At 41.3% G+C, this 27369-nt stretch overlaps 1 protein-coding gene and 1 pseudogene across 17 annotated transcripts in view; both read left to right on the top strand.

Annotated features, from left to right (window-relative positions):
* Positions 1 to 13547, top strand: part of LOC119897058 (target of Nesh-SH3-like) — a 30032-nt gene extending 16485 nt beyond the window's left edge. Inside the window, exons 9-24 of one of the 17 annotated variants that reach the window (XM_038710638.1) lie at positions 738 to 812; positions 2312 to 2512; positions 3686 to 3763; positions 4255 to 4443; positions 5310 to 5375; positions 7088 to 7165; positions 8673 to 8741; positions 8880 to 9002; positions 9545 to 9634; positions 9768 to 9977; positions 10132 to 10237; positions 11419 to 11498; positions 11832 to 11861; positions 11943 to 12101; positions 12184 to 12306; positions 13249 to 13547. In XM_038710638.1, the coding sequence (XP_038566566.1) occupies positions 738 to 812; positions 2312 to 2512; positions 3686 to 3763; positions 4255 to 4443; positions 5310 to 5375; positions 7088 to 7165; positions 8673 to 8741; positions 8880 to 9002; positions 9545 to 9634; positions 9768 to 9977; positions 10132 to 10237; positions 11419 to 11498; positions 11832 to 11861; positions 11943 to 12101; positions 12184 to 12306; positions 13249 to 13364 (1793 nt within the window). In that variant the 3' untranslated portion in view covers positions 13365 to 13547. The remainder of the gene's footprint in view (positions 1 to 737; positions 813 to 2311; positions 2513 to 3685; positions 3764 to 4254; positions 4444 to 5309; positions 5376 to 7087; positions 7166 to 8672; positions 8742 to 8879; positions 9003 to 9544; positions 9635 to 9767; positions 9978 to 10131; positions 10238 to 11418; positions 11499 to 11831; positions 11862 to 11942; positions 12102 to 12183; positions 12307 to 13248) is intronic. The other 16 variants (XM_038710718.1, XM_038710853.1, XM_038710930.1 and 13 more) reach the window with 16 other exon arrangements.
* Positions 1 to 27369, top strand: part of LOC119887775 — an 878746-nt pseudogene that overhangs the window by 115367 nt on the left and 736010 nt on the right.

The following is a 27369-nucleotide window of genomic DNA, read 5'->3' as shown; positions in this document are numbered from 1 at the left end:
TCTCTTATCCCTTTTTTATTTGCAAAGTGAACAAAATATTTAGGTAGCTGGATGAAACCTGATGTAGCTAATTAAAGTGGACGGTAACTTTACAACAGGACAAAGTAAGACTTGCCGAGTTGCAGGCTAAAATGTGACATCTTTACTGATGTGGTTTCATGTTCATGCCACTGGTACACAGTCAGGTCACCATTTAAGATTCATGAATGTAGCAATTAATCAAGATAAATGCAGCAAAGATCTGCGGATCTATTAAGAGGCCAGGCAAACTGATTGGTTGATCCCATTCCTGTTGGAAGGATTTGAAATGAAACACCAGTAGTGTACCGGATATTATCCAAAATTCAAAGGGATTTAAGAAAACTGCCGTGCCAATGTCTCCAAATGACACCAGGGCATGTTTGTTTCATTGTGTCTTTAAACAATCATGTTTTTTTCCAGTAGTTATTACACGTCACTGCTGTTTAAGGCAGATAGCTGCAATGATAACAATAAATGTACCAGATACAATCAGTTACTTGACTCACTCGCTGTTTGTTGGGAACAGGCTTCACCATTTGTGGCAAATGTTAAAAATTATTTGGAATCCATTTTCAATGACGGTATCAGTCAAACCCGACCTCTGTAGCTATTTCTTTTAAACTGGGTTTACAAACTAACAGACATTTTGTTCTTCACTTTCACCACTTTTTCTTCCATATTTATTTCCTGTAAACGCAACATATTATTTCCCACAGGGCCACCTGAGAGCCAACAGGAAACTTTACCCCAGCGCGGCTCTGCTGAGCCTGAATGGCCTCATGTGTCACTCGGTAACAAGAAAGATTTCTTTAATCATCCAGCTTTATTCACAGCTTGTCCTTACCTGCTTCAGCTGAGCCCAGTGATGCACCTGGGAGGGGGCGGGGTCTGGGGCGTGCAGCTGTTGAATGGCTGCATGTTAGCATGCCTTGAGCCCAGATAGAAAGTCGATACGAGGCGTGGAGATGATGTCGCTGGAGGTCAGGTGCTGCGAGTAAGTTCACTTTTCCCCGTCCACCCTAAGCGGAGCCATGGCTAGTGTTTTAAACCAGCCTGCTAAAGGTCATATGACAGCAGTAATGCTCCTTGTGTGCATCCAAAGCCGCCAGTTTTCTTCTCCTTTTCTCCTTTCACCCTGAAATGTTCAGTTGGCTTTTCCATCTTTCCTCAAACGTCAGTGTTATCGTCTCCTCAGACGCCACAGATCTATATCCAGTCTGAACAGGAATGTCTATGTAGAGGACGAGCATGATATTTAGCACGGGTAATAATTTATTCAGATTTTTCATGATTTGCTTCAAAACGATTCCTTTGGTTTGTACTGGAAAATAATACCCCATGCAAACATTTTTGGATAGTCTTAACCCCTGACACCAGAGATTTTCACAATACGTTTCCACAATTTTACAATTCCTCAGAAGTATCTTTGGAAAGTGTGGGTTAATGGAGCCGATGATGGGTCCAGCAGAGTTTCAAGGTTAATAAAACATTTTAGGACATTCATAAATGGACTAAATGCCATAAGTATATTTTACTAATAGATTGTTTTTGAAGTATACTAGGCACTGGAGTTAGGTAAAGCCTCATTCACATTTGTAGATCATTTGTCTGTCCGTCTGTCCCTGTCTTCAGTCCTCACTGTGGTTGCTTCATGAAGTCATTGCCATGTTCAATCAGTCTGCATGACAGGACTGCATGTTGGCCAGTTCAGACGCAGACGTTGTTGGATTTTCCCACCAGGGAAGACAACACAAGTCGTTCTGCAAAATCCCCAACCATCTGTCCCCTCTGTCTGTCTTTCACAAGTACAATGTCTTCAGAACCTTTCTTTATGTCTATGAGGTACATGCTTATGGGACCAAAACCTAATCCTTTGGACATCTGTTTACCAATTGGAGAATCTCTTTAGAAAGTTAGGCTAGACATCATTTGAATATATTTAGTGTTAGTGTAAAAACAAAATGGGACCTTATCTTGAGGAATATAAAAAAAAGTCTTACATTGGCAGAATTTAAGTATAAGTAAATGAGGAAGAAAATACATAATATTTGGTACCTCACAGTTTAACTTGGTAAAAGTATCAATGGTTGATACCCAGTCATATTTGAAATAAAATTGAAAGGTCTTCCATCCTTTCAAAGACATGTGTCTGGTGGAGCAAATGAGATGAATCAAATGTCCATAGAATTTAAAATACAGTATATCTCCCGTCAGTCAACCCAAAACAACACTCCAACCTAAGATGATCCGATTCCCATGATCATGGTACCTCTCTCCTCTCTCATCCCAGACAAAGAAAACACTGTCAGAAATGACACCAAGCAACCAGTGGATCATCCTCCTGCCCTCCCCCAATTCCTGCCCACCAAAGCCCCTACCGCCAACGCCTCAACCTCCCTCCTCCTTAAATTACACTCCAGTGGCGACTCACTTCAGGTGCTGACTACTAAGGCGCCCACTAATCCACCTGAGAAGCCTCATAACCCTGCTGGTAATTGCCACCTTCCAACTTCCCTTTATTATTTATTTTTTTGTGAAATAATCGCCACATTTTGGAGAGCTGGAGCTACGTCCTGATGAAAATAAGTCTGTGGTTAGAAAATAGCTGTTGTGCTGACTGTGCTGTAAAGCACCTGCTGAGGCAGAACAAAAAATAAGCCCCTTGATAGTTAAAGGAATGCTACTGTATATCTCTTTACGGCCTTCATGAAAAAAGGAGTGTCATCTGCAAACTATTACACTTTAAAGGCCAAGCTGCTGTCAATTACCTGCTGTTTTACATTTGAGAATTACCTAAATGTAGCTTTAAAATAGTCAAATCTTCCAATTTGACTGCATCCTCTGGTGGAAAGTAAAGGTTCATGTTGAAAATTGGATTAATCAGAGTTAAGTGTCTCCCCTTCCCCCTTCCACTGCTCAGGATAGCTTGTTTTTCTATTGGGACTTTAACAGTATAACTGTAGGACCTACACAAAAAACAACTGTCTCCTCTACCAGCAATACTTACAGCCAAGCTGCTATTGATTAATTACAGTTTTAGAGGAAGCATTTACATTTTATGATGCTTTTAAAATAGCAAACATGGAAACTTTACAGTGGGTATTCCTGCCTTCCAGCTCCCACTGCACTTTTTTGTAACCTTTTTGCACAGTGTTTTGGAGTATTGGTGTAAAGTATTGGATTTGATATTTCAAAGACCATTAAATCGCAATTGAAAACAGGGATGCGGCTCATCTGAAGGACCCCAACAAACACAGTGTCATCTGCAAAGAGTTAAAATTAAGATGCAGTTTTACATTTAGAAATCATGATTTCTTCATTTCAGAAAATTGAAGGTGGTCCACTTGTCTGTTTAAACCTGTTTCTTTTGTACCTTTGTTTTTCCACCAAAAAAAAACGTGTTAGTAAAACAGATCTATGTCTCTGTGGCGTTTATGGACTTCCTGAAGCACCTCCACAAAAAAAAGAGAGTCATCTGCAAACATTTGGAAAAGTTCTTAATCTTTCTCCTGTCTCTTTTTATGTTGAACATATTAACTCACTTATTTGTATAACGACAAATAGGTTATACGTATTTTGATTTTTATTCAACAGGTTGTGGACCATCTTTTATTCCGAGAAATGTCAGGTCTTTGTCCTGTTAAACCTTCTCTTTCCCTGACAGCTTTCGGCAAATCACAGGATGGATCATCGCTGCTGACATCAGCTCTGGCCAATGAGAGAGCTAAAGCTAACAACTGGGGTAATAATGACCTCATGAAATGCTTCATGTGTCTTGCAATCAAAGGCAGTCTTGCTCTTTCTGTCTGTGTCTGCTGTTGATGTGCAACCATTTTGTTCCCCCAAGCTTCCAGTTGGCTTCGAGATAGATTTACAATGATGTTTTTGTTCACAGGAATGGCTGCTTACTCCAGGAATTGCCCTATTTGAACACATTTCATTCAACATGGCCTCCAATGTCTGCATGTACTACACAATCTTACAGTCATGGTTGCATCATCAAAACTCATCTGCAACTTAAATGACTGTGGTTTCCCAAGATTGTGAGCGCTTAAAGACTTATCATGATCCCATCAAACTCATTTGTTCATGGAATTACATTGAATCCATTAGAGTAAAAATCTCCATCACTAACATCACCGCTCAGGGCTGCTGCAAGCTCGCTTGACTGGCAACTTAGATAAAGACTAGATCAGACTGTAATAGTCACTGCCACTGTTTTTGATCTTCTAGGTCAAGGCAGCAAAAGAATTCCCTCTCCTTCACTGCCTTTGCAGCCCTACAACCCGGCAGCTACCACATTTACCAGATCCATGAGGCCTACATCAAGAAATCCCCTCTTTCCCTTCTCTAATGGCCTAAGACAGTCCCACTCCTCCACTAGACCCAGTAACTCATCCCCAACTTCTCGGATACTCGGGGGTAATCCTCCTTGTACCTTTTTCTTGTCTTTCTTTTGATTGAATATAGTTTGCATTTGACCTTGGACTGAGAAATGTAGTTATAGCTTGGGTTTTGGTCATTAAACACAATGTTTTGTTTTCTTTGACATCCTGTGTTAAACCTGAGGACATTCTTTATTCCTTCAAGGGTGAGAATTAAGTTGAATTAATCAAAAATATTCCTCCTGACACCTACAAGGCTTTGTAGAGAGCAGCCCTGAAAAAATGGTCAAAATCAACAGTAAATGCAGAGAACTCTAAGCTTTAGATTAAACAATGACTGGTCTGTTCTTCAGTATGCCTGGTACTTCCACACACTCCAGTAAAGCTGCTCACTTTGGGGGTTTGAATAGGCTTGTTTTTGACATTACTGCATTCTGGTTCTATATTTGATGATTTGCTGCAATGTCCTTGAAAGAAAATCCCAGGTGGAATTTGTTTCTACTCTGTGATCACATATATGTTCAACAGTTTGACTGTAACTGTGACCTGCTAAATGAACCTCACAACCGAACAATCAAACCAGTCCTAGATCTAATAAGTCATGCCTCTTTGGGCATCAAACTGACAACTAACTTTCAACCATCATTTCTACAAATGTCAATGACAAGATACATACAGGTTTGTCGAACATTTCTTATTTACTACAAAACACAACATTGAACTTTGTTGAATTTCAGAATTTCAGCAGCGAGCTGGGAAGACAGTTTTGGGGGGAACTTGTTGAACATTATTTCTTTAGAATACAAATATGTCCCCACAGGACTTGAGTGGTTGTTCTGGTGCCGGGTTCAGTTCTCAGAGACAGTTTCTTTCCCTTCATAACACTTGGTTTTCTCCCAACAGTAAACGGACAGCCACATCGGGGCATTTCCCCACCTAAACCAGCCTTATGGTCCAGGCATCGACTGGGTAAAAAAGCCCTCGTTTGTCTTTTTGTGTTTCATCATTAACCCTTCAGTCACTTTTGCAGCATCTTTACTGCAGCTCATGTTGGTGTTTTTGTCTCCATCCACTTTGTTTATTAATACTTTTATGTCCATCTATCCATCCATCCATCCATTGGTCTGTCCGTCCATGTTGCCTTTTGTCTAACATGTTTGCTGTCTCAACTCAAGCTTCTGCAGGTTTTTAGCTTCTGGCAAGGACTTCTTCAAATAATCAACTGGTTGTTGGAGTTGAAGCTTGATTATTTGAGTTGGTTACATAAGTCCAGTAACAGCAGCACATCATGTCACTGTGTTCCATGTGGTGGTGGGGGTAGGGGAGTGTTGATGTCTGGTTGTGGTTGGGGTTTTGAGTTATTCCCTCAGAGGCCTTCACTGAGACCTGTTGTGGCTCTTCGGATGACCATGTAAAGGTTGTTGCTTATTACACAAAAATATAGAAGGAAAACTATGTTCAAAATGTTTTTAGTAGTTTGACAAACATAGAAAGTTAACCCAAGTTCCACTTACTAGTATATTATATATTAACATAATGCTATAATTATTACACATGGGAAGACATAAATGAGGCCCTGCATGCACAGCTGGTATTAATAACCAGTATTGTTATCGCTATACTCATGTGTTGTTAGTTTATTTAACAGGGTCCATACAGATAAACATGAACAAGCAACATATTTAAAGTTTATAGGGGTTTTAGTTAAACCTGTTGCTTGTGGGGCTTTAAATTTAAATTTAAACAGCTAAATAAATAAGTGGTCAAAAGAAGTGATGTGGGATACTCTCGAGGGATCCCTACAACGTCCAAGGCCAGCGTCATGTGACTACTTTTGGTTAGCCGTGCTAATGGTACTTATACTGTACGGGGAAGGTAATCAGAGCCAGTGCAAAGGCTTGTTAGCACATTGGTCGGGTGACCCTGGACTTGCATGTCGTAGCGACCCCTGGAGAGTCTCCTGAGCTGCAGTATAGATTCTACTAGCCCCAGTTTGTGCTTCTTATATTAGCATTAGCTTCATTCAAGTCAACATGGGACCCATTTTCTTCTCAGAAAGATAATTACATGGTGATGTATGGAAAAATCCAGAAGATGTTCTGAAGGTTTTTTCTGAAGACTCTTCAAACCGTCCAGATGAAAAGATAATCTGTTTGCTGGCTACACCATAAAAAAAAGAGTTTTAACTTGCTTCCCAAGTGGTGACTCTGTTCCCAATCCAGAGTCACAACATGGGAAATGGGTTAGCTATTGGGTGGATTTTGTTCCTCCAAACTTTACAGATACAACTACAACATGAGCTAGACCACATTCAGATGTGGTCCGGATGCTCAGTTTTCTGATCAAGCTAAGAGATCCAAATCACATGTTAATACCAGGTGGAAAAGCTCAAAAGAACAAAGTGTTCATGGTGATGATTCACATTGTGCATGTAGAGGCCTGTGCAGTGGGCATAAGCTGTTATCGTGTCTTCCATTGGTCTGATCTCCCTTGTTTGATAAAATCAAGATCGATGTTGATCCAGAACATTTTGACAGAAACGTACGGGAATTTGTGATAAAAATGCAAAACAGTGGAATGCTCTAAGAAGTACTTTTGGCATCAGTGATTCAGAGTTTGGATAAACCCAAAGGTTTGATAAAGAGACCCCAGTTTTGATTGCAGTATCTCTCCTGATGCAGTGAACAACTCATTGCTGGAGTCTGACTTCCCTGATGGGTTTGGCCGCTCGGCTCCCAAAAGCGAAGAACGGTTTTATGGTTGGTAAAGGCATGAATTTCGCCTGTCTGCACCCAGAACTTGCCCATGCTGTGTGCTGACTGGCGCTTCAGTTGCTCTAGACTGCCAACGCTGCATGGTTTGGTCATATAATGTGTCCAGAGGCAAATCTTTAAAAGGACCACTAAAAAAAAAAAAAATGGTCGTCAGCTTGCAAGCTTTGGCCAGAAGTTAAGGCGGAGCCGTTGGAAAATACTTTTCTTTTTTGGAAAGTATGTGCTCCTCTGATCGTTAACTTTCTTTTAAAAACCTGACTTTGCAGAGCTTTGCGCTTTTTCTCGCCACACAATTGAAAGAAAAAAACTGCTTCTAATTAGGCTGTGATGAACTTGGCGTCTGGATCTTTTCAGCTACTTTAGTCCTTTTTAAATGTTTCTATAGGGTCCCGAGCTACAGCTTTGCTTCTTGCTTGATTGTGATAATATTCAGACATGTTGCTGTGTTTAGAAAAACCCTCACGCAACCGTCGGGCAGCATGGCGTGAATCGAGCCATTTTCATCAGAATGTGGAAACCGCCGTTTGCTTTTTATTGCAGGATTGTTTGTGTGTAAAAAGAGGAAATCATATCAATATTTATTTCATTTAGTCTTGTACTGTAATCAGCCTAATTACAGCACAGTTTCCACGATGGCTTTCCACTATAACGCACAGATTGTACATATAATTGTTCCATGTTTTGTTGACAGGGAACTGTTAATGTACTGTTCAAGAATAATAGAAGCTTTAACCAAGAAATTAAAAGATCTCTTTGAAGCCCAAAGAATTTCAAGAAGAATAGCGAATATCCACCAGTACAGCACTGCAGGCAGTCTGGCGTCTTTTCTGCCTTCATACATATTTACATGTACTTGATTGAAAGGAATGCGTCTGAATTGTTTCATGTTATGAGCTAAAATGTTTCAGGACTCCATCATCTTTCATGTTTCTGGCTCCGCATTTATTCATTTTATTTTTGGAACCGGGTCAGTTTCTTGATTGTAAAGAATTTTGGCTTCTCCTTAAATGAGAGAAGTGGGGTGTAATTGGCTGCAGGTTCTGGACCTCAGTCTATGGTGTATTTAGAAAAACACACATGAATTACACAGGATTGGTCATGTTTCGGGTTAATTTGGCATTTGGAAATGGGTATCGAGTTGTACTTTAGGAGTAAACAGCAGATTTTCCTGGAGATTAGAGAGCACCTAGGTAGAAAATAGAACCAAAGTTGCTGTTAGAGGTTCACTCTTGGCCTTATTTAGACAGAAATGCCTGACTTACAGCAGAGGCATTTCTGTCGTGTATTGCACCACTTTGTCAATGGTGGAGAAAGGAGCGTTCCACTGTTTTCCTTTAAATTGACCCTTTCATAAGTAAATGCATCTTGGAGTCATCTTGTAGAGAAATACTGAGATGGGTTCAACTATTATTGGAAGGTTACAGATTGTGAAGAAAAGCTGGTTGCTGATTATAAACATCTGATTTATGTTGATGTACGTTGTTTCTTCCAGTATCCCCTTCTCGCCCGTCCACGGCCATCAAAAAAAAAATAAACCTGGTGCGGAAACCCGGAGAAACAGGTAAGAAGTAAAGAAGAGTCCAGATATGATAAACAATACTTTTCTCTTGGTTGGATATTGACTATCTCCATTCTATGTTTTCTTTATAACTAAATATCGGATTTCCCAATTATCTTTTGTTTACATTTCTTCCATTAGACAAGGTGAAGGACTTTAAGCAGACGGACAAGTTGCAGATTCTCCAACCCAAAGTCCCACCAGCAACCACCAAGCCATCCAAACAAGAACGCAAACAAACCACGACTGCTGCACCGACAGCTGGTATGAAGATTTTCACTTCCTTTTCTGTAGAAGCTGACTTTTAATGAGACAGTCTGCAATGGCTTGCAGCTGGCTGATTTTTCGTCAGCGTACCGGCTAACATGGTGAACTTTGTCCAGCCTCCTTTGCACACTCTGGACAGTTTTCCTCACCACCCTTTAATTTCAACAAGCCACATTTTGGAGAATGTAGACATGAACAATAAGCAGCCCTGCCGCCATTTTGACAAAAAAAATAGATATTGCAGGAAAATGTTCTTACCAAAAGTGAACCCTAATCTGGTCGGTCTTGGTGGAGATATCTTGTTTTTGACCAACTTTTTTATGGAAACAAACCCTTCTTTTAGAGGTGGGAACTCACTAATGCTTTTAAGGCTTTTTCACCTCTGGAAAAAACAGTGTAAAACAAGAAATATCTCAAACCTGTTTAGTTATCCCAAGAGACACGGTTCCCTAAAGCATTGTGTCTTAAACCAGCGGTACCTCTTAGCAAAAAGAAGATTTATTTTCTGAAATGGTGTCTGTTTGAATGTTTTTATTTAGCCAGTCGACAGGAAACCTGGGAGGACTCTGAGCTGTTCAAACCTCAGCCAGCCTCTGACCTTGACGCCACGGGAAAGAAGCGATACGTTGGTAAGTGAACACACATGCACTGTGTTTTGGCTGTATGGATCTGAAAACTTGAAAATTGCACTAGGAGAAAACCTTTAAGGAAACTGAACCCCAATCACTAATCAATCACCCCCCCCCCCCACTCCTCCAAAAGCGCCTCACGTCATCTACCAAACTGGGAAGAAACCGGACGAGCCTTGCTCCATCACCTCCTCCCTCAGCTTCTTCCCCGAAGATGAACCCAGTGAGGCAAACGTGACGGCTCCGCCCAAGTCTCCACCGTCTAACATCACCGTGGTGACGGTGGAGGGATGCCCGTCCTTCATCATCCTGGACTGGGAGAAAACTGACAACGACACCACCGGTATGAAGACACAGTAGAATGTGAAAAGATTTGGATGCGTGCGAGAGCTTCTTCAGTTTGTAGTACAAAGTGTCTTCCTACCATTTCGTCTGGATTAAAAGTCGCATCCCATGATTCTGTGGGTCCAGACTTGACTTTGTTGTCCTCTCTTCAGAGTATGAAGTCATTTCCACCGCTAAAGGACCCAATGGCGACCAGGTTTCCATCCTGACCACCAACCAGACTCACACCACTGTGGAGAACCTCAAACCTGAGAGCAGGTATGCTTCACACAGAGTGTTTTAGTTGGGGAATTTACACCAAGTACAATATCTTTATAAAATATTAATGTGGTCCTGTCCGATGGAAGGGTCGTATGTTTTCTAAGTTCATATTGTGGTCACACTGTGCGTATTCCTAAATAAAAATAAAATGTAGTTTTATCCCAGCAGAGGCCCTGGCTGGCTTTTGGTACAAAGAACTTGGAGGTGTCGTATGGGTGGGGTGGGAATGTGGTCACAGGGGGCCCCACAACACATTTTTGCCCAGGGGCATCTAAAGAGGTTAGTCCGGCCATGATACAGAATGGATTCAAAGAGCTGTGTTAACTTATTGTCCGGTTCCACATACTGCTTCTTTTATTTAGTGCTACATACGAAAGGATGATTAAAATGCATGTTACATCAAAGCAAGGAGATTTAAGAGTCCAGCTGATCACCTCCACACACAACGTCTAACTGTGAGCGCCATTGTTCAGCTGTCCAAACATACCGAGGCAGCAGAGCCATAGAGAGTAAAACATGCAGAGTCTGTCCGTCACGCTCACTGAGGTTTAAATGAGGCTGGATATGGGAAAACTATTTGGTGTGAAGGAAGGTGGTTGGAAATGAAGTCTGGCACGTGTGGACAACATCACTGTCCAAAAGCTCATAGCTGCAAGCTGAGGTGTGTTTTCTCTGTTGAGGTGAAACTGTTCCTAAACCTGTCAGAACTCACTGTTGGCACAATGCAAACTGCAAAGGAGCATCAAAAAAAGCATGATTTTAAAAGACAGATCAGGGAACGTCTGGGAAGGCAGAGGCAGTGGTGGAGGAAGTATTCAAATCCTTTACTAAAAACACTAGGAGTACAACTATTCCATTACAAGTCCTGCATTGTAAAAGTAGGGTCAGTCAGTCTGTTTACAGCTGGTTTCCATCAGCAGTTTACTCAGAAGGAGGCTGTGGAGTCGACCCAAGAGACCATGTAGAAAATATTTGAAAAATGATTTGTTGGTCGTGGAGCTTAACAAATTTTACCAACTTGGAAACAGGTCCAAAATGGAACCAGCTATCAGAACCATCCCCAGGCCAAATTCCTCTAACGGGGCAGCTGTGAAGAGGCAGAGGGGTTTCTCTGTATTGTTTCTGCTCTGTTTAAGCAATATAAGTGCTAATCTTTTTCTCTCTGTGTTTCCTGATAGATACGAGTTTAAGGTGAAGCCAAAGAACGAGCTGGGCGCAGGTCCTCCCAGTGAACCAGTGTCCTTCAAAACAGAGTCGGGTACAGTACCACTAAAGTCTGCTGCTTCACGCTTTCAACATAAGCTCTCGAATGTCTTCTGCTGCCAGTCATCAACACACAAACCGAAGCAGCTGCAGTCTGTGATTTGAAGATTTGCAGGTTGTAGCTCATAAACTACAAACTGCAAACTTTCCGTTCATCACATCATTTTTAGATCGGTTTCTTCTTGATGCTTTGGTTTTAGTTCATTTCTGTGAAAATGATGTAATCCAGTTACTGTATATAGGCCACATGTTAAACTTAATGAAAAATCAAACGTGGGATCAGCTCCGGTTAAGATGTTAAAACTCTCTTTTCCTGTGCTTCCTGCAGCCGACCCGCGGGTGAGCGAGATCGTTTCAGGTGAGATGAAATAACACCACAGTGTCGTCCACATAATGATGCGCACTGCTGCAGCCTAGTCAAAGCTTCCTGTCTCTGCAGGAAAAGACGCCATCTGGACTCAGTTCCCCTTTAAGACGGACTCATACTCTGACTGCCACGGCAAACAGTACGTGAAGAGGACCTGGTACCGCAAGTTTGTCGGCGTCCAGTTGTGCAACTCGCTCAGGTACAAGATCTACCTGAGCGACTCGCTCAACGGTGAGTACACTTTCAAGTATTCGCCTCATGTAGGAGTTTATTTTAGCTTGGTACTCATCCGTCTCGGTTCCTTTCGCTGCAGGTAAATTCCACAACATCGGAGATCAGACCGGCTTCGGGGAGGATCACTGTCAGTTTGTCGATTCGTTCCTGGATGGAAGGACAGGCAGGCAGCTCCGAGCCGACCAGCTGCCGTCCAGACCTGGTAAACATTTCACACATTCCTGGCAAATACGATTTCCTCAGCTGCAGTTCTGGTGCTGGGTGGGGAATGTGGAATACTACATGCAGACTTTTAGTGCCTAAACGCACTCAGAACCAGGGCGAGATCCGATCTCAATACTGTTTGAGTTCTGATCATGTCAGCAAATGTTTTTGCAAACCATAAATCAAATACCACAAATAATGATTAATTTTCTGTCGATTGACTAAAGGATTCACTGAGAAATAACATTATGTTCTCCAAAGTAAGATATCAAAAATTTTTCTAAATCAATGCATTTAATGTGTACGCAGAAAAAACTGGATGTCAAATTGGCCAAACTTCAGAATAGTGCAAATCTGTTTTTTATTTTAGTTGTAACTTCAGTTTAATCACATTTTAGTAATTTGATGACCCAAATAAATATTTTTGGTCCAGTTTTTTCTGGCCTGCCAGCAATAATATCTGGCCCGTGGTCAGATTACATTGATAGCAGCTGGTGCTGAAACAGAGCTCAGTCATGACAGCAACAGTTACTCACATAATCACTTCCTCTTAAGTGATTGTGCCAACAAAATAAAAGCACGAGAACATTTTTGCAGCAGTACTTTATGTCGTTTAATTGAGAGCTTTTACCTTGAAAAGTTCTGATAAGAAAATGAGCATGTTAGCTTACCTTTTTCTAAAATTGACGTGCTAGCGTGTCTGCTGTTGAGGTTCATCCCTTCTTTTATGATTTTAAAGTCATTTTAGATCAATTCTAATTTAAGTGTTTTTCACTGTTGAAAAGGTTCTTAATTATAATGGTTTTTGTCGCATTAACACTTCCTACTAGTCAGATGGTAAACCTCTAAATGTTACAGCGCCCCCTATGCAGCCTTTGAACCTCTATCTGAAGAGTGAAAACAAGTCTTTCTTACACTGATCGTGTTTTTTCTGGTCCAGGTTTCTACAGGGCCTTACGTCAGGAGCCCGTCCACTTTGGCCAGATAGGAGGACACTCCCACGTCAACTACGTCTCATGGTATGAGTGTGGAACGCCCATCCCCGGAAAATGGTGAACAGACATTTTAAGAGAAGCACATGGCAGGAGTCGTCGTCCAGGCTGGGATGGTGACAACAGCAGGGGCCTTTACGGACCCCTGAAGTGCATCACCTTACCCAGTGCTGTAAAAACATGTACAGGACATACTCGTCAGGGAATTAGTAAGGAGAGAGCATTTAAAAAAAAAAAAAATGTAATAGCAAACATGCCTCATCTTTACTATTTATCAAGCAATAAGGCTCAAGTGGTAGAAGAACAGGAAGATATGTGGAGGTTTGGTTACTCTCTGCAGTGTGGGCGGGTAGCAAAGCCCCGCCATATATTTTATTTTGTGTTATAATAATGGGAAGCTGGCTCCCTGGAATACTATTTTCATAACTTGTGAGATGTTATTTATCAAAATATCTTTGATTACATTTCTTCACAGGATTTTTTCAGTATGTGAAGCTTCCGCTGTTCCTTTGGTGTCGATGCTCAGAACATTTTCTCTGTTTCCAGTTGAGCTCATTTCTGTTCATTTGAAAATACAAAAGTAGAGCAACGACGTGCTCCTGCTTGACATTCATAACTGGCAGCTCACCAGTAAAACCAGTCATCTCCTGGTGGCTGTGAAGCGCCTTAAACAAGCCGACCAGTATCTAGAAAGGCGGCTTGATGTGGAGAATATGTGGGCCTCATGCATGTTCATGCTCTGAGAACATTAGCCAACAACGTTAGATCCTGAAAACAAACTTGAAGAATACAATACTAACAAACCTAATCCAACATTTTGTTCTGGTCCACTGGTCTGTTTGGGCGTAATGATAAAAATACAGTAAAGCCCTGATCTTCAGTGCTTTATACTGGTCATTAGTTGGGACAAACTGGGAACATTATGGGCCTAAAAACCGTCGCTTCCACATCAAACACCAGATGTGCTGATCGAAGGCGTCTAAAGCGGCGAGCTGCCGCGGCCAGAGGCTTCTTCACCTGCAATTTGCACAGCAGAAATGTATTTATGTATATGGAGAGAATGTATTTTTTCAATACATTTTTGCAGATGCATTACCCTCACCATAGCCTTTTTCTGTTTATGCTGTACGATGTGCTCTTCTTCTTCTTGCCTAATGCTAAATCAGGGCGGGAAGCTAACGATGCAGCTCGATAGCTAGCCTCTTTCTTTCTTTTACCAACCAAATCTGAAGAGATTTATGATTTACGGAGTGTATTTCAGGCACGACTAAAGCACGGCTAGCTTGGTTATCAAGGACGGCCCTGATCCAGAACCATCCAACTACATATCACAGCGCTGGAAAGTAACTTACACCTCTCTCTGTTTAAAGAAGATTGCCTGATGATGAGTTCGAACTAATCACGGTGCAATTTTCTTTCTTAACTTTAAAGAATTAAGAAATACATCATAAAAATAATGTGACCAGATTTCTAAAATGAAAACCAGGGACATTTTTGGTTTGGTGGCCAGTATTTCATTAAAAATATAATTCAAACCTTATTATATATGAAATCAAAACAGGTTTTAATTTCGGTTTTATAATCTGTCAAATATAACTCTACTGCATGAAATCAAGTCATTTTGAGGCAGAATCTACCTTTCAGTCAATAAGTAGAGGCTGCAGTCACTTTCAGGCAAGTGAAATACTGCATGTTATGGGTTGTTTTGGCCATTTAAAGGTATTTCAACAGGTAAAAAGGGTAGAGTCATAAGAATGATTGCAAAAGAGATCATGTTTTTATTTTATATATAACTCAGTAAGTCATGTTGGCTACAGTCTGTTTTCCAAATATAAACAAGGATATTAGACACACGCCTGCCAAACAGGCTCCTATTGACTATAATCATATAAATGATCTGGTCACACTATAAACACTTATTTAGCCACAATTGTGATTATTCCATTAAAAGTAAATGCTAAAGCATCACAAAGTCAAACCTTTGCTGTTACCACGGACATAAAGTGATGCTTATTTGTCTGTTTGATCCAGATAAAAGCAGCTGCAGACGTAAAGAGAGAGATACAGCTCAGTCTTTCTGGCAACCCTACATAAATTTTGCTTAAACAACAAAACGATTCTTCCTGGAACCAAGTTTATGTTTAGTGAGACTGAAAAGATGGGAAGTTGTTGAAATCAGCTAACTGGCCTCGTAGGCAGTCATTAAATGAATCACATTTACATTTACCAATTCAAAACCTTTCACAGAGTGGCATCTTCTTAGCACCATTTAGGATTTAAGATGACGTTTTCTGGACGGCAGAGTGACTGAAATGTCTGTGAAACGTAGTACAGCAGTCCTGGATTTGGGCTGCAGGCTGATTGTCTTTGCTTGTGGCTTCCGTGAACTTCTCGTCCTGTCACCAATCCTCACCACACCTAACCCTTTATTGAGGTGGGTTATCAAAGCGATGCAGGGCATTTTCTCATTCCGCTATATACGATGTAGTGCCTGGTACCAAACCGAAAATAGCGTACTGTGCCTTTACGTTTCAGCTGGAGCCCTGACTGTACTCATAGACCCCATTATTATAGAACAGGGACAGTATAAACATGACAGTGCTTTGTAAAGAATGAGAATGTATGTTAACATGTGCTGTGCTGTTGATGTTTTTTCTACATATGTGTGTTTCTATATTGATTTTCAACAATAAAGAAGTTTTGACTTATTTTTTAAAAAAGAAATGTCTTTTTTATTTATCTTCAGCAACCATTCACGTTGATGTAGGAAGAATGTCTAGTTAACGCCCTACTCAGACTGAAACCATTCCAAACCGAAGTTAAAGTGCTGCAACGTATTTTCCAGTGCACGTCTGATTGGTCTCATTGAGTATGTTGGGAAACCACCAAAAATAATTAAAACATAAAAACATTAAAAACAGCTGAGCTGTTGAGCAGCGTACCCATGGATGTACAGACAGCTATCACTGGATTACTGTAAAACTTCAATTAAGAGCCTAAATTAGACACATGTCCCTTTCACTGGCCTGACAAATAAACGCAGGTCTCAATTAGAAGCCTGGTCTGTTTTTTCTAGAAGCTCTCTGAATGCATACCAACATAAATGTTTACACATACAGACATGCGACACATCGTTAGATCGGTTAAATTCTCCGTACCTCAATCATTCAGTTCATTTTACAGAAACAATGAGCACCAACATGTTATTGCTTCAGATTTACCGGCATGGAGACGGCGGTGAAGTGGTGACTTTTGAAGTGGTCATAAATTCAAAATATGTGTCCGTTCCTTGATTATTTTATATACTTTAGTCCGAAAGGGTCAAAATATTTTTCAGATAAAGTAATTCAAGCTGAACTCCGTTAGTCAGTCTCTCTCTCTCTGTCTCTCAGAGCTAAGATCAAATGAATGATTCATAATTGATTTGTTATCCCATAGCCTTATTTTTATACAAGTAATATTCACACTGGTTGAAGTAAACAGTTTGATAGAAACATATTTCCAGTCTTTGCTGAGCGAGAGTTTTGTGTGAAAGGAATTAAAGGCCCGTCCCAGATATAACGCAAACTATTAATCGAAGGTTTACGGTACTTAGATACTGAAGGAAACCAACACATTCTCACTCTCAAGTCGTCACATATGGGCGCATGGTCAAGACCCGTTCAACGCACTGGGGGAATCCCTGTAGCGTTGTTTTTCAACTCTAAAGCTAGATTAATATGTAACAGTAAGGTCACAGTAAGGAGGTGGTTGGGGTGGACAAGCCACAACGTTTCATTTCACAACGTTAACTAGCAGTTTTAATGTGAAAGTCTAACCGGACGTTGCGTAGTTATTGTTGCTAACTTGACAGCGGAGCACTAAAACGTCCAAGAACATGACCCAGGGCGTTAAAAAGCAACTCTAAGGGGAGTCGGGAGTGAGAATGTGTTGTAAAAAGTGGATTTCTGGACGTTTCTGCTGGATTGACATCAGAGGTAATGATATCCTGAGCCCTGACTGATTTATGGCTCATTCTTATTAATATTATCACTATAACCTCAGGTTTCTCCATCTCTGCTGATTTTAAACATTTCTAAATTCTTCTTCCAGGCCGCTGTAACTGGCTGATACGTCCTTATTCTCTTTGTAAAAGACAAGCAAAATATTTATTTAGTGTTAAACACACCGCAAAGAAACATCAAAATATACCAACATAACTTCTTCTGCATTATTAAACATATGGCTCAGAGCCAACCAGAAGAAATCTCCTGCATAAACACTTAAAAAGTTAATAATCTTTATATGGAGGCTCTGTGTCTCGGTGTGGGAACATGAGGGCAGTGTTTTATCACCAGGTGTATTTAGTGTAGAGCCCCGCCCCCTTCCCACCTGACCGGGCATCACATCACTTCCTGTGAGGAAGTGCAGCAGGTGTTGAGGAGCTGCATGAGGGAGAAACCAAAGAGCAATCTGGGTAAGATCAAACATGAGGTGACAGTAATTAAAATCCTTCTCTGCATAAACACTTTGTTTTCGAGTTAAATCAGCATGACTCTGCTTCCTGTTAAACATGTTAAATTAATCACACGGCTCACGTCCGGTGTTTTAGGCCTGAAAAACCAAAGCATTACAACATTAATCATGTGTATTTATTGGTTTGCGTTCCTTCAGCCTGTGGGTTCGATGTGAACCCTGCACGCTTCAGATTTAGTTTATCTTCTGGATCCTGTAATCTAACTCTTGGCCCGCTGAGGCGTGAATATGAGCGTGGCCTCCTTCAATGGCACCTTCATGTACTAATACACAGAATAGAAGTATTTAAAATATGGAAAACTGTGAATGTGGTTTGGTTGGAAGTCTTTAAAGTGACGGAGGAGAATATCTTGGTGGGATGATATTGTGTTAGCAGATCATCCATCCTCATATTACCCACAAACCCCCTCTCCGACCGCAGTCCCAACACCAGCACTGATGTGATGGATTACATCACTTTTCCAAGCCGCCGCCGGTACATTCCTCTCAAACCGCAGGGCAAAGATGGGCTTTATGTACCGTCGCCACGGCAACTGCTGGATTATTTCAGTTGAGAGGGAAAAAAAGTTTTTTGACTCTGCGAGGAGACACGTGAAGGTTATTCGGGATAAGAGCAGGAAATCTCGTCAGAATAAAAGCATGAGTAACACACTGTTATGTAACACGTGAACGTCCCACTGGGAACCACAAGGTTCCACTAGTGAGGACTGGGAACACTGGTGGAGATGCAGCTGACTCCAGCCTCTCAGCTGCAGAACCTTTTGATTTTAATAATGAGAGAAGAAATAATGACAAGATGAAAGCTGGTGTCTTCTCACCGAGGTAGAAATCACTTGTCAGTTTATATTTTTTCAGTTCTTACGATCATGTTTGCTCCTTTTTGCACAGCCTATAAAAAACAAATTGATTTAATAATCTAACATTCGATATCCAACACGTGATTGCAGTTTCTGCTTCTTCTAAACATGTTTTTTAATTTGTTTCTAAATACTTCAATTTACGACAGATGTTTTCCTTTTAATATATTTTACAGTCAAAAGATCTGATCAGAGGTCAGTAATAGTAAACCGCCTCTTCTGATTGGCTCCTGATGAGCTGGAACAAATAAAAACTGTATTATATTCCCTGAAGTGTGCAGTAAAAAAACCTGTTGCTGTTTTTTATGCCCCAGTTGAACAAATATCAGGTCATAGTTTCCTCAGACATTTGAGCCAAACGCTGTGCAGAAAAACTAACACTATGGTTCAGATGGAAGTCTGATTTCATTTAACTCTTTGTGTTTGTTAGAATCTTGCTCACCTGCACCTCATTTCAAGTTGATAGTGATTTATAAAGGGAAATTGGAGTCTGGTCTGTTGATATGGTCTGGTCTAATATGGTCTGTTGCTCTGGTCTGTTGTTCTGGTCTGGTCTAATGTGGTCTTTTGCTTCAGTCTGGTCTGTTGCTCTAATCTGGTCTGGTCTGTTGTTCTTGTCTGCCATTGTGTTCAATGTCTCCATTTCAGGGTGAACACTTTGGAAAAGCCAACTGTCCAGGTTTCAGGAACTGAGAAACTGGATCAGCATGAAGTCCAGATGTCCTGGTTCATTTAGACTTTATCTTTCAAAACAGCCGAGTTCAGCGTCTTCAGTAAAAACGTAAAGCTTTATTTGTTTCATACAGAGCAGCTTATTATAGATGTTACATGTTGGATATTGTGAGCAGGTTGTCTCTAATGTTTAAATCTCTTTATATGTCGACGATTAAGATCTTTACTTTTATAATGAGCATCACTAACTATACACACTAAAAACACCGTGGTTATTTCTTCAACCCATTTTCTGTGTTAGTTGTGTTGGGTTAAAATTATGGGTTATTTTTTTAGAGAGTAACCATTTTCTGGGTTATAAGACTAATATTTTGACCCAACTCCTGGGTTGTTTGGGTTTCTAGGTTATTTTTCAAAGAGTAACCCATGTTCTGGGTTATAGGGTTGGTTTTCTCTCTCTCAAATTCAAATTAGCTTTATTGGCATGAATGTAAAGCAACCACCCCGCAGTTGTTCTGTAATTTTCTCACAACAGTTGTTTGAAATAACCGTCACTTTTCCATCCGTTTTGGCCTGTGCTTCTTCGGTGTAACTTCGTTGTGTATTCAAGGTAAGCAAGTATTTTCACTGTTGATGTAACGTAAACTTTTCTGTGTCCATGTCCCCGTTGCTAGTTTAGCACCATTTGCTGAAAAAATTACCATGGCTTAGTTGCTACATTGGGACTAGCGTTAACGACTTTAAGCCTCAAGTTCAATCCAGTTATTGAATGTTGTCAAATGTTGAGTGTTGTTTATTTTTCACTTTTTTATATAGAGTTTAATTTAATGCAATGAAAATGTAAATGTGCTTGAAGTTTGTAATATTGTCACACTTCCTTTGTTCTGTTTTCCAGCCACTCATCTGTTTCATGGTTTCTGTCATTTAGTTCATCTGCATCACCTGTGTTTAGTTAATTACCATCATCATCATCATCATCATCATCATCATCATCATCATCATCATCATCATCATCTGTTCCACCTGTGTTCTGTTAATCAGTGTTCAACTGTGTTAGTATTTAGTTCCTTCCGTTCAGTTAGTCTTTGGCCGTTGTACTCTTTGTAGTCTTGTTCAGTGTGTGTACATCCTGCCTGTCTGTACCTTTTTGGAGTTACTTTATTAGTAAAACATTTGAATTGGAACTTTGGACTCCTCTTCTTCTTCTGCCTGCACCACACCATGACAGATATAATGTAAAACAAGATTTTCTGAAATAAGGCATACTGGCAGGTTATTTTTGACCCAACTCCTGGGTTAAAAAGGGACCAACTAATTTCTGGGTTATTTCAACTCAGATATTGGGTTTGTTCTTTTGACCCAGAAGTTGGGTTATATGAACTACAGTGCTGTTTTTTTTTTAACCCAACATTTGGGTCAGGTATTAAACCCAGAAGTTGGGTCAAAAAGAATAACCCAATTAGTTGGTTCCTTTTTAACCCAGGAGTGTTTAGTGCGTAATTACACTTTTGTCCTTGTTCAATATAAAAGATTTGCATTCAAACTCAGATTTGCGCTGTAACTACTCTTTGTTGTAAACTGTCTCTTCCCTTCATATTAGCATGTTTTTAGTAGAAAAGAAACAGGAAGTCGAAGCTGTTACAGAACAGAAAAACTGCTAATGGGCAAGTAACTAAAGTAACGGAGCGAAGGGAAAACAGGACAAACAAAACAAGATTTAAAACAAAAGCACAGAAGCATCAGCTGTGAAAGAGCTGCTACTGTTCCACAGCTGATCGTGATATATGAGGTTAAACGTTGCCTGATTCTGCAGTTAAACAAGGGAAATGATGTCATACGTGTCTCTGCATTCTCCCTTTACTGCTCCTGCAGACTGTTGTTCATGAGTCCATGTTCAGTTTGTCAGGAGGAAACAGAGTTATATAATCCTGCAGATTACAGAGAGACCGAAGGCCAAATCTTGACCCTCATTAACCAGAAAACCCCCTGAAGATTTACAACAAGAACAAAACCTTCAAGGACAAAAAATTGTTGCTCAAGCAGCGACCCAGTAACCTTTCGAGAGCAGACGGTTACATGTGCGCAACCAAACCAGCATGTAGTAGCAGATTAAGCATTAGTATCACCCAAAGAAAACCTCTGACGCAGCTAATTAACGGGTCAAACTATGAAGAGGAGGAACTCATCACCAGCGGCGCAGGTTATCAACCCCTGATCTCAGTCGCTCCGCTGCTGAGGCGCTTCCAGTGGACGCTGACGGCGGGATGAGGACGGAACAAAACCGTCGCGCAGCCATAACGCGCTGCAGCCGGAGTCAGTGGACTTTCAGAGTAACAGGGAGGGCTATCTGTGACTGAAAGTCACTTTAAAGCTCCGCGAATTGCAGATTCAGCTGATCAGACACCGACACACGGTGCTCCTCTAATGTACCTGAACCCAGCTGGTCCACATGTGTCACACCTCTACATGTCTCTACATTTTGAACCATGATGACTAAAAGAGGGACATTCATGCTTTTCCTTTTTCTCTTGCAGGCCTCCATGACAGCAGATCTGAGAGCTGCTATACAAACTGGTCGTCCTGCCTCACCTGACGGGTTCACGCGTCTCAGAATATCAGGTCAGGCTCTAAACTCGGTCCAGAATGACTTCACGATGATGTAACTGCTGCCGTGTGGTTTGTGCGGCCGAGTTTAAGTCTGAATGTGATGAAACCTGAGCTGTGAGGGAGGACGAGGGTCTGCAGGAGTTCATTAAGTTAGAAAACACGACAGAGTTTAAAGGAAGAACTGAGCTTCACTTCAAACCTGTCTCACAGTTCCAACTGTTCTGAAGGTTCTGCTGTAACTCTGTTCATCACGCTGCATCACATCATTTTTTGTGTTTCATACCTTATTATGTGTGTTTATATCAAGATTTCCAGAGAGGTTTTATTCTGAACATTTTTCTTGAAACAAATTTCTGAAGTGTTGGAGACGGTGAATCAGCGTCATTTCAGAGACTCCATCCCTTCATAGAGCATCTTTAAATGAATGCGTGTCCTGCTCCTGTTGTTAAAGAAAAGGTCAAAGGTCAGAGGCTGAGCAGCTGCTGAGCCTCAGTAAGAAGACAAACTGTCGTTTATGACTTGTTTCACAAAACGAGCTGCAGAGGAAACAGGAAGCACTTCATGAATCACACTGGCCTGAAACTTGAAACATCTTGCCAAGGGTCACAGTGATGACAGAAAGTCATCTGCTCATTCTGAGGCCAGACAGGGGGATTCTGGGTAATCCTGTGAAGTCTCTGACTTGGCTTCAGAGACTCCAAATGTTGGTTTTGAGCAAATCTTTGATTCATGTTCAATCAGGATAATGTGGTGAAATAAAAACTCACTTCTCAAAGAGCAGTTCAGATTCACGTCCTTTAAAAGACGACAGAGAAACCAGCTCGTACACATCAGCTGTAGGTAACATCATCGGTGAGCTAATTACTCAAACGTGCAACAAACACGCTGCTCCAGACAGTCAGATTCAGGTCGAGCCGATTGTTTCACCCTGCAAAGGTTCTCCCGGGATGTAGAACTGTTCAGAAGTGATGAAGGCCATTGTGTCATAATATTCACTTTTTAATCTACGGAGGCCCATTTCTGTCAGAAATTAAACAAAACACATGAAAGGTTAGTAATTTAGTAGATTCAGTGTTGCATGTAATTATTAACATAACAATAATCTGTTTTATTATCAGTCAATCTGATTCTCAATTCATTGATTTAATTGTTTGTAAAACTAAAAAATGGCAGGATGTCCCAGAGCACTAAGAGCAACACATTCTCACTCCCGACTCGTCACATATTGATGCTCGGTCAAAGCCCTTTAGCATCATTTGTAGTTGTTAGGGCTCTGCGGTAAACTTAGCAACAATAAACATGCAATGTCCGGTTAGACTTTCAAAATAAAACGCTAGCGTTTCGAAACATCACCATTTTAAAACAAATCTTCATTAAAGTCATCAAAACTGCTTGGTTATGGTTAGGAAGAGATCATGGTTTGCGTGAAAATAACCATGTACATCAGTTAACACGTAAGTTAACTAACGTCACTTACGTCAATTTATGTTACTTGCCTATTTAATTTTGACTTTTTGTTTCACACGGGACACAAACCCCGGTCTCCTGGTTCAAAGCCTGGGCTCTGGCCCTCCATCCACTCCAACCACCTCCTTACTCAGTCTTTTCTGTTAAACATCCTATACCTGCCTTTACCATCACAGACTGACGCCACAGGGCTTCCCTCCCTGCGCTGACCTATGACGCTACAGGGATCCCCAGTGCGTTACAAACTGACGCCGATGGGTCTTGTGTCCATATGTAACGAGTCGAGGGGTGAAAACAGGTCGTCTTCAAATGTCTCGTTTTGTCCAACAGCTCAACAGCCAACATTTTCTGTTAGTAGTTCAATGAGTATTTTTCTTTGATCTTAAATGAAGCTCTAGTCAAAATAAAGTCGATAAAGAAAAAATTCCACTTATTTTGTTCTAGTTGTGACGTACTAACAAAGTCCTGCACAGGTCGGTTGAAGTCCTCGATCTTTCCCTCCTGATGCCTCTTCTGTGCGTCGTTCATCAGTTCTACATGTTTTTTCCGCCGATCCGTCCACCAGCTAAATGTTTCTGTCCTTGCTCGCCCTCCGTACAGGAAGTTATCGGTCCCTGGAGGTTTAGTTGTGAATTGTTTTCACAGCGATCCGTGTTCGACCTGCAGCCGCTCGGCCCTGAACGTCGCTCTGTCGGATGTTTGATGTTTGTTGCGAGACTGAGATGGAAATCTGAGTCAGCGGTCCCCGTGGAGTTCCAGGTTCTTTCTGGTTCTGTGACTCTCATTTCTCTGCATATTCGGTATTTGTGTTGTTTTATTTACTACTTTTCCTTCTCTGGACTGAAGTGTCTTCAGACCAGGTCACTTTTCCAAATGGAAGTGGATTTGTTATATAATGTCGTGGATTCATCTGCCTCATTTCTGATTCTGAGACGAGCCAAAAACCGGGTTTGGTTTCCTGACTGGACGGTTTTCTGCGCAATTGAACTATTTTTTGTTTGACTGGACGTAAAGAAATAGTTTTGACTTTGTTGGTCTTATTTGGGCCTTGACTTAGACTTTTTGGTACTTGTTGGGTCTGGGCCGGGGACCTAACCTGGGACTTACCTGTCTTGTGTTACCGCTTGTTGGACTGGATTTGGGACTTGAAATCGGATGAAGTGCAGTGAGTAAGGAGCAGATCTGTGGACTGTAGAGACAGGACCTGGCGTTCAGTCAGTGATGACTTTAGACTTAAAATGGGACTTCTCTGTCTTCTTCTTAGATTGATCTTCTTTTGGTGACTTACCAGGTAAATGGACTTGTCGTTTTCTCTGTTTGCAGCAGACATTTAAAGGGATCGCCGTCGTGTTCGTAGTCCTCCCGGTCTCCTCCAGAGATTTTGTCTCCAATTGTTTCTCTCTTTGTCGTCTTCCTCCCTCGAGTTTCTCTGACAGATGAGTTACGATGCAGAGGAACTCCCGCTCCCCACTCTCAACACATCTGGCCCGGGATTCCCTTGTTTTAGGAAAATCAGTCTTGGCTGGGCTGAGAGGGGAGGACGGGGGCTGTTTAAGTCGGGGGAAACCCTGGACAGTGGTGAGGCGAGAAGCTCGGAGATTGATAACCTGCGTTGTTGGTGATGAGTTCCTCCTCTTAATCTCTTTCCCAGGGAAGTTTTCATCGTCGTCGATAGAGGAAAGAGGTACCGCTTCATCAACCCTGAATCTGTCTCTCTGTTTGATCGAAGGCTTTAAAAACTGACCTCAGATCACCTCCTGGCTCATTTCTCCCTTTCGTGGTCTCTGCTCACACTGCAGCTGACAAAAAGCCTGGGTTGATTCCAGAGACTTTCTCAAATGATGTTATGAACCTTCTTCAGCTCAAGATGTTTTCCATATTTAAAACAGATCGCAGATGAAGGAACTGTTGGCTTGGAGAATGTTTTATTTTTATTTTGCATCTTTAGTTGCATCGACTACACTTTCAACACGACCACTGATGCCATGCTAGCAGTTCTGTGAGCTTCATCAGCATGCTAACATGCTAACAGGGAAGCTACATGAAAGGTCAGAGCATCTCCGAAGTTATTACAGTTCATCCTGGAGAGAACAGTTCTGATCAGATGCAGATCGAACACCCAGATTTCTTCAGTTTGCTCTACTAACTTTTCTTCATTTCCTGCATCAGAAGAAAAAACTGCAGATACGTGTTTCTTTTTTTTTAAGCAAATAGTTTGTCCAAGGCACTCGTAGATTCAGAGTTACATCGGTTCTGTCGATTAAAGGACGCAAATTCTTAACTTTCATTCATGGGGTTCATTTTCCAAACAGACGCTGGCAGCTGGCAGGTCAAAGGTCAAACTCTTTGATACGATGTTGTTTTTGACTTTAAACATTTTTTATGAGTCTCAGGCCTAAAACCAGATCGCTCTTCATGGTTCAGCCTGACAGCAGCGCTGGTTTAGATGGCTCAGGACACAAAGATCCTGCTGCAGGAACGTGAAGCTGACGCTAAAATGCTGAAAATGTAAACCAGAGGAGGGAAACTGAGACTTATCGGCTCAGCTACACACACGGAGTGGATTTGTGAGTGTGCGTGGACGCAGGGGGAGATGTTGGGAGGCGTTGAGAGGAAGACGAAGAAGCTGTTATGTCACACGTGGCTCGAGGTGCAGCCAGAATCCTGCAGATTTAAAGAATCCAAAAGATTTACGCCGCGTTGGCCGTTTGTTTTATTCTCCAGACAGGACCAGATGGAAAGGAAAACATTTCAGATATCACCCAAGTTTTAACATGCAGTGTGTTTACCGCAGCGACCAGTGGTGGGAAGGACATTTACTCAAGTACTCTACATTTATCTGACAGTTTCAGTTACTTTTCAGATTAACTGACTTAGAAAACCGATAAACCTCTAAAATGATTCTGTTTTAAGTTTCTTTAACATCAATGTTTTGTCGTCGGTCGTGTTCTCACTGTCTCGGTTGGGCTGTTTGGCCTCTTAATCTGAAGAATAATCTGTCAGATTCTGGCCTGTAATGTAAAAATCTCTCCTGCTGCTGAAACCAGAGGAGCGCTCGCTTCACGTGGACCAGGAGGAAGTCCATGTGTAGAAAGACCCTGAGAAGACGTCTGTCCTTGAACTGCAGCGCTGGTATCCATCAAACCCACTTACATAATCCAGGAGAGACCGCTAAGAGTCCAGGTTCAGGTCCAGTTGTCCTTGGATGGAGAGGGGACGTCAGACTCCTCGTCTCGCCTGGTTTCTTCCTCGGTGGTGTTTTTCGAGTGACCTCCGTCATTAACGACGACCTCAGCTCATTTAAAACACCTGGACGACACACAACTCCTCCGACCAATCACAGCTCACATACCACTCATTCCTGTGGTCCCACTGCAGAGCAAAGCTAGCTGCTCCTACAAAATAAAACTCTCTAACCTTCTCAGGCTGATGCAAAACATGAAGACGCTTTAAATAAAAGGATTGAAAAGGAAACAAATAAAAGACTCACGGAAAGTTTCTACATGTGTGTGAAACACCAACTGTTTAAATCTAAAGCATCTGTCACTTACATGCTTTTTATTTTGAGTTATATTGTACAGATGTCTGCAGCTGTGGATCATTTCCATTCTCGAACATTCAGCAGATTATTTGTGTCTAAATGGTCACAAGTTATCGCAGATCTGCTGTCGAACTGATTCCATGAATCAATCTTCTTGTTTTCCTGAATTTTTGGAGGTTTTTATTCTTATTTAAACTTGAAAACACAAACGTGTGAAGCGGACAAAGCGTTTCGCTCAGGATGATCAGAAAACCAACACATGATACACGATGGGTCAAAACTTCAGTTAAAAGCTTCATGAAAGGAAAAACATTCACATACTGAAGCGGTTTTGATTCAGCAGAAATGTCAAACTTTCTCCACTTTCTATGTTTCTCTCTGTTTTATATCTATTCTTTGGGTATTTGACA

This window comes from Micropterus salmoides, unplaced genomic scaffold (genome assembly GCF_014851395.1).
Source record: "Micropterus salmoides isolate LMB-PRFRI ecotype aquatic unplaced genomic scaffold, ASM1485139v1 Ms_hic_scaffold_1, whole genome shotgun sequence".
NCBI classification, from domain to species: Eukaryota; Metazoa; Chordata; class Actinopteri; order Centrarchiformes; family Centrarchidae; genus Micropterus; species Micropterus salmoides.
The sequence above is the reverse complement of the archived record's forward strand: the minus strand, read 5'-3'. Positions and strand labels throughout refer to the sequence as shown.